The 12,966-nt window shown below is 42.2% G+C and overlaps 1 protein-coding gene across 1 annotated transcript; it reads right to left on the bottom strand.

The window, feature by feature from the left end:
• Window positions 1–1,391: 1,391 nt before the first annotated feature.
• On the bottom strand, window positions 1,392–12,737 carry oaz1a (ornithine decarboxylase antizyme 1a). The gene is given in 6 exon segments (XM_070859788.1): window positions 1,392–1,807; window positions 8,059–8,144; window positions 9,542–9,714; window positions 10,795–10,881; window positions 10,883–10,940; window positions 12,505–12,737. Coding segments are annotated over 6 exon segments (645 nt in total). The 5' UTR covers window positions 12,615–12,737; the 3' UTR covers window positions 1,392–1,676.
• Window positions 12,738–12,966: the final 229 nt, after the last annotated feature.

The following is a 12,966-nucleotide window of genomic DNA, read 5'->3' as shown; positions in this document are numbered from 1 at the left end:
TTAAAAACTTAGAAACCCACGCAATAAAGTATAAACTCTAGGACATTGAAGGGTGGGTGTTCAGTAAACGGGAAATAAAATATATGATCCTTTAACGTGCAAGAATAGGTAGACAAGTGATAAAATGACCAATAGCATTTGGGGCTTCATAATTGAGTTGTTATAATTTTGAGCACCTTATATAAAAAAAAAAAGGACATGGACAATGTCCAACAGTTTCACAAGGATGATGCCAGCCTCTTTGCTCTACAGCCAATGCAACAGGTTGAATAGAACCCAGGGAAGTAAATTGAAGTCTGGAATGAGTCAGAATGTCCTCAGCTCCCATGAAGCACCTTGGGGGGCATTTTACAATGTTAAAGGCTCTGTATAAATGCAAGTTGTTAAACTTTCATGCAAAAGTAATTGATGAGTAGATTACTATGAAAAGCAGGAGGAACTGTAATAATATCCCATTAATGAAGCTGGATTTGCATCAGTATTAAATACAGAACTGGCACATTAGGGCCTAGATCATCCTAGAATCAAATTTACACAAACATACCAAAGTTCCAACAGAATCATGTGTTTATAAATGGCCAGTCAAACATGCCAAGTGACAACTGTTGAACTTCCAGTCTAAATAAAACAATGGTTTCAGGAGCAATGTATGCAAGTCCATCAGCACAAGACTTAGCCTGGGAGTGGACCTCATTTAGTGAGCTGGAACACTGCCTTATGCTGGTAAAACAGGACGGATTTTTTTAGGATCAGCTATTGCTTTTCTACTTCGAAACAGGATTAAAGCCAGTAAACACCCCATATTAAAAAAAAAAATTAACAAAACACAGTCCAACTAATATCTGAAAACTCACCATGGCTTGGATGTACAAAGTTCAAACAACCCAAAATTATATGTCTGAAAGAATCACATTCGCTAATCAAAATTATCTTGGATCATGACACCCGAGTTCTCCTAGACCTACAAAAAGTCCAAATTAAAAAATGCAAGCATTTGACACTTGCTAATGAGAGGCCAAGCTTAGGTTTACCAGAACAGCAGGAAAATCTGAACTCAAAAGCCTTAAATAGATCATGTGGTAAAGAACATGGCCAAGATATACAAATCAGAAAGGAGGAAGAGGAAGTCAAACTCTCCAGCGTAGATTTTAATAAGTTAATAGAAAAAGCTGCAAGGTCAGCTGGTGTGGAGAAGACATCTATTCTCCATTGAAATATTGAAGTCCTAGTGCTTAAAAAAAAAATTGAGAATGCTCTTCTGTAATAACCCGTTAACAAGTGAAGACCCCCACATTTAAATTGCTCTTTATTTTACTTCAATGATTTCCATATCTGTGGCCTGAGGCAATGACAGATCAACAAATTTGTATTCAGTCCAAGATAAGCACTCCAACAGTAAAAATAAATTTTATTTAAGATTAATGCAACATGTCAACTTTAAAACTAAAAAAAGAGTATGCGTTATTTCATGGCAAGCAATTTATTTGCTATAATCATAACATGCAAATATTTTGAGATACAGTACAAGTGAAATTATCCAACCAACCACTGAACCTGAAGATGCTCCCAAGGCTGTAATGCCAGATAAGACAGAATTTCACCAATATACCTTCACAGAGGAGACGAAACAAAACAAAAAACCCCAAAACATCAAAGCGCAAGATAAAAGCACACGTTTATTCTTCATCAGATGAGTCTCTTTCAAATGTATACACCATGAAGAAAGCGTCTGGTCTTTTTGGGACGAGGGGATGTCCAGGTTTCACAATCTCAAAGCCAAGAAAGCTAAATGCACGAAGCAGTGAAGCTGAAATTTTAAAAATATTGTTAACATTTTCATGCAAATAGCCATTTCTCCACCTAACTTTTGCATGGTTTGGGGGGGGGGGGGGGGGGGGGAAAGAGGGGGGTTGTCTTGTTAAAAAACATGAAGCAAAAGCTGCCAACTTGAAAAGTTTTTAAAAAGTTGCAGAAAACAAAATCATCTATTTTACAGTTTACTAGTTAACCATATAGCCAATATGAAATTTAAATGTTTAAAATGAGACAAAAATTGTTGAACTAAGTTAGCACGGAGCACAAAATATTCCATGGGTCTTCATGCAGTCATAGCTCTGTTGGGTCTATTCCCTTTGTGAAGAGAAAATCTAGGAAGTGTCTCAATTCCACTCAAGCCAAGTGCAATTTAGGGAAAGGAAGCAAATTGGTTCGGAAACTTGCATATAAACTGCACAAAAAACTTGGAACAAAGGCCCTAAATCTGGCCATTGCCATTCTGTTATATCTTATTCCCCAAATATTTCTCTCAAAACAGACTATATCCAATGTCCCAGCTCAGTTAATCCCTTTGAAAGTCAAAGAGCCAAAGGTATCCTCGGGATTTAATCTTCAGCCTCACACCTCCGTTGCGGTGTTTGAATGTCTACCTCGTCTTGGGGTGACTAAAATCAGGCACAACACTCAAGGTGCAGTCACACCAGAGCACCAATGGTTCCAGCACAACATACTCAACTTCGCATTAGTGTAGAACTAATTTCATTTGCTGGTCTGACTGTTCAAGTCAAAAATCTAACCAATCAACACACACCATTTAGGACAATGAGTGCTGACATCTATACAACTACATTTTTTTTTTAAATGATGGTTGCAGTGCTTAAATGGTCGATGGATATTGCCACAACTGACCCACCCTTTCAGATTGTTGCATCCAATGGAAAGTTTGCCATATGATTATTTTGGGGGTTAGAAGAGTTTCAAAATATAGTTCCAAAGCAGACAGCAAAAGCATAGAATTCACATTGGTCCAATTTTGTGGTCAGCAGTGAAGGGGCAGCGCTTGCTGCTGACTTCGAAGAAAGCTGCCCAAAGATTTAGCAGGCTGTGTGGTGCAGATTTCTCCCATTACATCAATTTCATGCTGGCACCATCTATAGTGGATCTCTGGCAATGCAATTGAAGAATTCAGACAGCAAACCAGGAAGTAAAAAGCACATTTTAATCATTTTACAGAGAGCGAAATAAAGATTAGAACATACACATGGGATTCAGGTAGAAGCTGAAATATACTTTAAAAAATGTTTTTAATCTATGGAATGAAGGGCATGACACTAGTTCTAAAATTATTTTACCAGGGCCAGTGAGATTGTTCAGCAGTTATGACTTGTCAGGTGGATCTCATTAAACATAATTTTTCTCAATTTTTTTTTAAAACAGCAAAAAAAGTGCATAAAAAGTTAAAAGTTCACATTATATCAAATTCTGTGCTGACTGCAAAAGTACATTCTGTGGATGAGCAGGGCATCACTAGCTGCAACTTCCATGTTTATTAACTGCACGTGCGAACGCCAGAAGTTTTGCCGTTATTACAACTGCAAACTCCAGGCCAAGATCTAATGAAACATCCTATTTTGAACTCACTTTTAAGTCAAATTCTAATTAGCACCCTATGCACTGAACATGCAAAAATGTATCCAGCTTAGAGATTTAGCATTGCAGAATTTATTCAACTGGTTAGACTAGAGATCATTAGCCATTCAAGCAAATACATTTCACTGTCAAACAGATCCGTATTTCTACACTAAGTGAGCAATGCCACAGGAAAAGCCACTAGTTTAAATTTTAAACTTGGTAAGCACTGAAACATTTGCCAAACTACTGCAAGACTCATGGAAGCACTTGTATTGCCATAAAATAACTTTCCACTTGGTAGCAACACAAGTATAACTTGGGTCATAGCCAGACTTGACTATGGGGAAAAGTGCTGCAAGACTGGAGAAGATCCAGACCCAGAGAGAAGGATATCCCACATTGCTTTGGCTCACCATAGCAAGTACAGTGTTATGTTTTGCAGAGTGTCCCTTTGGAACCATGTACACTTTATAAACAACCAACCAGTGTGTGGATCATGCAGCATTCAATTCTTAAGTTTAGCAGCTGAAATGAAGCTTTCCCTTGGTCCAATAAGCTGGATTTAATCAGTTAAGTAGTATTTGGTTACACGAAAGCGACGAAGGGTCATCGACCCGAAACGTCAACTCTGCTTCCCTCTCCACAGATGCTGCCTGACCTGCTTAGATTTCCAGCATTTTCTGTTTGTTCCAGATTCCAGCATTTGCAGTATTTTGCTTTTGTATGAAGGCAAGAAGCTTAAAGATCAAAAACAAGTTCAAATTTCCAAATCGGTTTCAAGTCTAGTACAATCCAGAAATGTCACCAAGCCCCCAGGAATGCACTTGATTTTACAGCATCATAAAGATTGAATTTTAACCAGTTTGAGTTCAGCAACCAGCATGCATCTTTAGGCCACTGAAATATTTGGCTGAAGGGAACATTTTGTTCAGACCTACTAAGGACTATAGTTTGCTTAGATACATCCCTAACTGCCACCCTTACCTTTCCATGGTAAAAGCTGCAACAGTTGCAGTGATTCACACTATTCCTGAAGGAGATGGGCTGCTTTGTATAGACCACCAATGCACTTGTGCAGCAGATATTAACTGCAGTCACACTATGGTCACGTGTACTTCAGAATGATTAAATGCAGGTTCCTATTAAACTTTTAGTGTAGCAACCAAAGTCAAAGAAGATTTGGCAAGTATAATTGCAAAGAAACATAGAACCATAGAAAATAGGTGCAGGAGTAGGCCATTCGGCCCTTCTAGCCTGCACTGCCATTCAATGAGTTCATGGCTGAACATGCAACTTCAGTACCCCATTCTGCTTTCTCACCATACCCCTTGATCCCCCTAGTAGTAAGGACTTCATCTAACTTCTTTTTGAATATATTTAGTGAATTGGCCTCAACAACTTTCTGTGGTAGAGAATTCCACAGGTTCACCACACTCTGGGTGAAGAGGTTTCTCCTCATCTCGGTCCTAAATGGCTTACCCCTTATCCTTAGACTGTGACCCCTGGTTCTGGACTTCTCCAACATTGGGAACATTCTTCCTGCATCTAACCTGTCTGAACCCATCATAATTTTAAACGTTTCTATGAGGTCCCCTCTCATTCTTCTGAATTCCAGTGAATACAAGCCCAGTTGATCCAGTCTTTGATAGGTCAGTCCCACCATCCCAGGAATCAGTCTGGTGAACCTTCGCTGCACTCCCTCAATAGCAAGAATGTCCTTCCTCAAGTTAGGAGACTAAAACTTCACAATACTCCAGGTGTGGCCTCACCAAGGCCCTGTACAACTGTAGCAACACCCCCCTGCCCCGTACTCAAATCCCCTCGCTATGAAGGCCAACATGCCATTTGCTTTCTTAACCGCCTGCTGTACCTGCATACCAACCTTCAATTACTGATGTACCATGACACCTAGGTCTCGTTGCACCTCCCCTTTTCCTAATCTGTCACCATTCAGATAATAGTCTGTCTCTCTTTTTACCACCAAAGTGGATAACCTCACATTTATCCACATTATACTTCATCTGCCATGCATTTGCCCACTCACCTAACCTATCCAAATCACTCTGCAGCCTCAGCATCCTCCTCGCAGCTCACACTGCCACCCATCTTAGTGTCATCCGCAAATTTGGAGATACTACATTTAATCCCCTCGTCTAAATCATTAATGTACAATGTAAACAGCTGGGGCCCCAGCACAGAACCTTGCAGTACCCCACTAGACACTGCCTGCCATTCTGAAAAGTACCCATTTACTCCTACTCTGCTTCCTGTCTGACAACCAGTGCTCAATCCATGTCAGCACACTACCCCCAATCCCATGTGCTTTAACTTTGCACATTAATCTCGTGTGGGACCTTGTCAAAAGCCTTCTGAAAGTCCAAATACACCATATCAACTGGTTCTCCCTTGTCCACTCTACTGGAAACATCCTCAAAAAATTCCAGAAGATTTGTTAAGCATGATTTCCCTTTCACAAATCCATGCTGACTTGGACCTATCAAGTCACCTCTTTCCAAATGCGCTGCTATGACATCCTTAATAATTGATTCCATCATTTTACCCACTACTGAGGTCAGGCTGACCGGTCTATAATTCCCTGTTTTCTCTTTTTTTTTTTAAAAAAAAAGTGGGGTGACATTGGCTACCCTCCACTCGATAGGAAATGATCCAGAGTCAATGGAATGTTGGAAAATGATGGTCAATGCATCCGCTATTTCCAAGGCCACCTCCTTAAGTACTCTGGGATGCAGTCCATCAGGCCCTGGGGATTTATCGGCCTTCAATCCCATCAATTTCACGAATAATAAGGATTTCCCTCAGTTCCTCCTCCTTACTAGACCTTCTGACCCCTTTTATATCCAGGTTGTTTGTGTCCTCCTTAGTGAATACCGAACCAAAGTACTTGTTCAATTGGTCTGCCATTTCTTTGTTCCCCATTATGACTTCCCCGGATTCTGACTGCAGGGGACCTACGTTTGTCTTTACTAACCTTTTTCTCTTTACATATCTATAGAAACTTTTGCAATCCGTCTTAATGTTCCCTGCAAGCTTCTTCTCGTACTCCATTTTCCCTGCCCAAATCAAACCCTTTGTCCTCCTCTGCTGAGTTCTAAATTTCTCCCAGTCCCCAGGTTCGCTGCTATTTCTAGCCAATTTGTATGCCACTTCCTTGGCTTTAATACTATCCCCGATTTCCCTTGATAGTCACGGTTGAGCCACCTTCCCTTTTTTATTTTTACGCCAGACAGGAATGTACAATTGTTGTAGTTCATCCATGCGGTCTCTAAATGTCTGCCATTGCCCATCCAGTCAACCCCTTAAGTATCATTTGCCAATCTATCCTAGCCAATTCACACCTCATACCTTCAAAGTTACCCTTCTTTAAGTTCTGGACCATGGTCTCTGAATTAACTTTCATTCTCCATCCTAATGCAGAATTCCACCATATCATGGTCACTCTTCCAAGGGGCCTCGCACACGATTGCTAATTACACAACACCCAGTCTAAGATGGCCTCCCCTCTAGTTGGTTCCTCGACATATTGGTCTAGAAAACCATTCCTTATGCACTCCAGGAAATCCTCCTCCACCGTATTGCTTCCAGTTTGGTTAGCCCAATCTATGTGCATATTAAAGTCACCCATTATAACTGCTGCATCTTTATGCATGCACCCCTAATTTCCTGTTTGATGCCCTCCCTAACATCACTACTGTTTGGAGGTCTGTACACAACTCTCACTAACGTTTTTTGCCCTTTAGTGTTCTGCAGCTCTACCCATATAGATTCCACATCATCCAAGCTAATGTCCTTCCTAACTATTGCATTAATCGCCTCTTTAACCAGCAATGCTACCCCACCTTCTTTTCCTTTTATTCTATCCTTCCTGAATGTTGAATACCCCTGGATGTTGATCCCAGCCCTGATCATCCTGGAGCCACATCTCTGTAATCCCAATCAAATCATATTTGTTAACATCTATTTGCAGCAACCTTATTACGGGTACTCCTTGCATTAAGACAATGCCTTTAGGCTTGTTTTTTTAACACCCTTTGTCCTTTTAGAATTTTGCTGTAGTGGCCCTTTTTGTTCTTTGCCTTGTGTTTCTCTGCCCTCCACTTTTCCTCATCTCCTTTCTGTCTTTTGCTTTTGTCTCCTTTTTGTTTCTCTCTGTCTCCCTGCAGTGGTTCCCATCCCCCTGCCATATTAGTTTAACTCCTCCCCAACAGCACTAGCAAACACTCCCCCTAGGACATTGGTTCCGGTCCTGCCCAGGTGCAGAACGTCCGGTTTGTACTGGTCCCACTTCCCCCAGAACCGGTTCCAATGCCCCAGGAATTTGAATCCCTCCCTGCTGCACCACTGCTCAAGCCACGTATTCATCTGCGCTATCCTGCAATTCCTACTCTGACTAGCACTTGGCACTGGTAGCAATCCAGAGATTACTACTTTTGAGGTCCTACTTTTTAAATTTAGCTCCTAGCTCCTTAAATTCGTCTCGTAGGACCTCATCCCTTTTTTTAAACCTATGTCGTTGGTACCAATGTGCACCACTTCAACTGGTTGTTCTCCCTCCCTTTTTTAGTTACCTGCTTCTGTTGGTTATAACACTTGACAAGGGCCAACACGACATTAATAGTACCAAACACTCACCTCGATCATCCCTGTTCTTGTGGAAGCAAATGAAGACATGTTCAGCTTTAAGATGTTCCTCTGCAAATTCAAGCAGGATGGTAAAACTGAAAAAGTGGATTAGAATGTTAGAGTTCAATACTGGATTTATTCTTCAATAATGCACAAACTGGCTAACAAAAAGGTGCTAATGACAGTACATCATAGGCAATCCCTCGGAATCGAGGAAGACTTGCTTCCACTCCCAAAGCTTAACAGTCCAATAAGAGAGCCACAGACCCCATCACAGGTAGGATAGACATTCATCGAGGGAAGGGAAGGGTGGGGCTGGTTTGCCACACGCTCCTTCCGCTGTCGGAGTTTGTCCTCTTGATGCACTTTGCATTGAGACTCGAAAAATTCAACTCCCTCCTGTATACACTTTCTCCACCTTGGGTGGTCTTCGGCCAGGGTCTCCCAGGTGTCAATGGTGATGTCGCACTTTACCAGGGAGGTTTTGAGGGTGTCCTTATAACGCTTCCACTGCCCACCTTTGACTCGTTTACCATGAAGGAGCTCCGCATAAAGCATTTGCTTACGGAGTCTCGTATCTGGCATGCGAACTATGTGGCCTGCCCAGTGAAGCTGATCAGAGTGTGGTGAGTGCTTCAATACTGGGGATGTTAGCCTGGACAAGGACACTGATGTTGGTGCACCTGTCCTCCCAGGGGATTTGCAGGATCTTGGGAGACATTGTTGGTGATATATCTCCAGCAATTTGAGGTGCCTTCTATACATCGTCAATGCCTCTGATCCATACAGGAGGCCAGGTATTACTACAGCCCTGTAGACCATGAGCTTGGTGGTAGATTTGAGGGCCAGGTCTTCAAACAAACACTTTTCCTCAGACTGCCGAAGGCTGCAATGGAGGCAATGTTAAATCTCAGTATCAATGTCTGCCTTTATTGATGAGGCTCCCGAGATATGGGAAACGATCTACATTGTCGAGGGCTGCGCCGTGAATCTTGATGATTGGAGGGCAGTGCTGCGCGGCGGGGACAGGTTGGTGGAGGACCTTTGTCTTAGATATTAAGTGTAAGGCCCATGCTTTCATATGCCTCAGTGAATACATTGACTATATCATCCTGGAGTTCAGCCTCAGAATGTGTGCAGACGCAGGCAATGACAGTACAATCTGGCTTGCAAAGCATCCATTGGTCTTGAATAGGTCAAGGCTTCAATTCAGTGAAACTAGCATTTTAGTCAACAGAAAGTCTCATTGAAGTCTCCGACCAAGCCAATACATAGAGGCTAACTTAACACATTAGTTGATCAATTCAGCTTCAAGGAATGATCACTACAGCCCTATTATTATGGAAAGAGGTTATAATGGAAATCTCCATTCAGAGCCTCATTGTTCACCTTCCACTGTTTAACTGTTTAAAAAAAATGTGACCCTACAGAAATAAAATAAAACTTTATGCACGAATGATCTGATGTACTAATCACATGCTCCACCACATACCTTTCTTTGCTTCCCTCAGGCAAAGCCCCACCTGGGAGTTCAATATACAGATTGTTGTTGTTCAGTACTGCTCTCCAGTGAACAATTCTTGCATCAGTAAGCTTGGACTGGAAGTGGAGAATTTTAGTCCTGCTGTTTGCACTCAAATCTTCTGTTACACTCAGCCGATTATCCTGGGGGGGGGGGGGGGGGGGGGAGGAGAGAAGAGAAAGGAGTGAAATCAAATATTTGATAATGCAATTCGGAGTGTTTCTAAACAATGCATCCTATTAAATTCTATCCAAGTCAATTGCCAAATGTGCAAGAGCAGCTTTTATACAAGCATGATTGCAGTTGTCATCTAATTAACCTGCGGTCCAGGAACCCAGTCTTCATGTTAATGTAACCATCCACCAGCTCCCAAATTTTATATCTTTTCACAAATTACAATTGACCTGTGCCACATGCTAGCTTCCCTAGCTTAAGCTACCTACTCTAATCCCATTTCCTAGAGTTTAAAAAAATACAGAGTTCCCCTTCAAATAATATATACTATATCGGAAAAGAAATTGTGGTAAGGCATTCAATGGCCTGTGATACCTCTTTGACCAAGCTTTTGGTCACCTGCGCTAATTTCTACTTATGTGGCTCAGTGTCAATTTTTTCTCTCGATGCTCCTGTGAAGCACCTTGTGGCATTTCACGACGTTAAAAGCACTATATAAATACAAGTTGTTGTTGTGATAGTTTCCCCACTACTTTCATTCTTCGAGTTACATCTCCTTGTTACTGATTTGCTAACTAGTGGAGGCGATTCATTTGTCTCAATCTTCATAATTTTAAACATCTCTAGATCCACCACAGCCCATCAGTTTGCAAAAAAGCCACAATTTGTGAGCTCTTCATAAATAACTTCCCTCCAAATTTAGCCTAATATTTCAACTTCAATTTTGTATTCAATGCCCCATATATAAAATCCAGAATCCCACTTTCACTTAAAAAGCCTTCTGTTTACACAAATCTGAAGCCTTCCTCTTGCAGCACTCCACTATTATTCTCTGCAGTGAGCTGCATCTGCCACCTTTCTGCCCACTCCCCCATTCTTCTTTAACTGTTCTATGTATGATAAATCAAAGAAGATCACAGGACAGAAACAATTTCAGCACTCACCAAGGAACATGCCACAAGATCCATCCCAGCACCTTTACTTTCACAAATAATTTATTAACAAGTTCAGGTTCAAATGTTGCATCAACCTGAAAACTTAATACTCACTGAAAACAGTAAGTTAGCTGCAAGATTGTGATCCCTTTGACCATTCCCTCGCCCACCTGGGATCTTCAAGAGTGGGTGAGGGACATCAGGAACACCACAGAGGCCCCGGACCAGGGTTACGACAGCAATTGGAGGACAGCCTGGAACTGGAAAAAAGTATGCAAAACTGGATTTATCATCTAGATTCAAATGGATAGAAAATTGGAACTTCAACAGGGACCCTGTTAACCAACTTGCCCCCATACAGTATCATGGTGAGGCTGAGCTCAAACCAGCCACCGCTATACCTAGTAACAAAATAAAACTAGGCATAATCATAACCTTCCACTTTCTTTTTCTGCCTTGAGTAACTTTATCAACAGGTGTTGTGTTTTCTCACTACAAGGGGGGAGGGGGGGGGGCACCAAAAACACAGGGGGACATTATTCAGCATAGTGTAAAACAGGCAAGTTCAAATGGATGCCCATTATACACCATGACCAATTTTCTGTTCTATTATAAGTAAATGGATGGGGAAACAATTTAAAAATCAGGCAGGTGTATAATGGGTAGCCAATTTGGTACCACCTATTTTACACCAACACCCAAAGTTAAAATGACTTCCTGTACATCCCTCTCAACTAGGTATTTTTATACAAGTGGTTATGATCTGGAATGCACAGCCAGAAAAGGTAGTGAAGGCAGATTCAATCCTGCCTTCCAAAAAGGAAAAAAATGCAGGGTAGGGAGAAAGGACAGGGAATTGGAACTAACTAACACTCTTGGAGAGCCAGCAATGCTTCAGTGATATTAGTTTTCTACCCTTTATTTCCCCCCTCCTTCCAAAAAAGAAGGAAGCCCAATAAAAAAAAAAGTTCAAACAAAATATAAAAATGGCATTAGTCAATCCTTTTCTATCCTTCAGTTTCCCCTCTCCCTCCAAAATAAAAAAAAAATGCCATTTAAAAGAAATTCTCTCCCAAATATGAAAAATGGTGCCAACCTCATGCAGAGGAATGAAGCCGGTGCATATGCAGCAGCTGGAGCCTGACTCGAGGGCCACTCCGCCTACCGCCAGCGAGCAGGCAGTGACGGGCGCCGAGTTGTGTGTACTTCCTGCTGCCTGCATTCCCGAGCTCCAGCACCACGTCAGCTCGGCACATACACCGCCTCCGGGGATTTCCCAGCCCTCGCATTCATCCGGCCAGAGAGAGAGAGAAAAAAAATAAACCTCTCGGTCCTGCTCTCTAGTGAACCCAAAAAAAAAAGCGGTCGCCATTTTATAGACTTTAGACTCGGAATCTTGCCCCCATTATCTTGGACGGTAATTTACCCAAATTATTGAAGAAAATACTTATCAAGACGCCACCAAGTAACCTTTAACTGGGACCTTTCAGCGTGTATTTTCCTTTACTGGGTCATTTCAACGTTTATTTATTTTTTATTTGGGGGCGGGCAGGAAGAGAAATAAAACCAGATACAAACCAACACTCCATTGCACAGCCGAATGGAGCAGAAAGAGGACTCGTCGACGGAAAATTATTTTTTTTTTTAAAAACCGCGGTCTTCGTGTAACCAAGTATTTGGCCTTATTGCACCCAGAAAGTGTATGAAAAACCTCAGCACAAAGCCTGACTATTTACCCTAGACTTAGAGAGGGGGGGGGGGGGGAAACGAAAAGAAAAGAACCTGCCGCGTTTTATTGGCCGCCGATTTTTTTTTCCCCCCTACCTTTCGGTACTAGTATTACTACTAAACGTCATGGACGGCATTTTGTTTCCTTCTTTCTCTCTGGCAAAACAGTGACTATTCAAAATGCGCTGGAGGGAGATCTTGACCATCCGGCCTCAGGTTCCTCCACGGGACACCAGGTGAAAGGCTCTGCGGGGGCCGGCGACGCTGGTCTGAAAGATCCGCCGCCTCAACACGCAGCGTCCGGCAGCCGGCTTCACTGTGACGCAGCGGCCGGCGGGGCGGGGCTATTTATACCGGCCGCCGCGCCGCCTGACGGGAGATCGCGCTCGCGACCGCCCCCATTGTCTTCTCTTGACAGTTTTCTTTCAATGAATTCAAATCCGTCGACGTTTTGTTTTTATTTCGCGCGGTGTGCTTGAGAGAAATGTCGCTGCCGTTGAAGGACTTTTTAAAAAATAAGCCAAACCCCCCAAAAAAAAATCAATCCCGCAGGGGATT

This window comes from Pristiophorus japonicus, chromosome 18 (genome assembly GCF_044704955.1).
Source record: "Pristiophorus japonicus isolate sPriJap1 chromosome 18, sPriJap1.hap1, whole genome shotgun sequence".
Taxonomy (NCBI): Eukaryota; Metazoa; Chordata; class Chondrichthyes; family Pristiophoridae; genus Pristiophorus; species Pristiophorus japonicus.
Note: the sequence above shows the minus strand (reverse complement) of the source record. Positions and strands in the feature narration are given on the sequence as shown.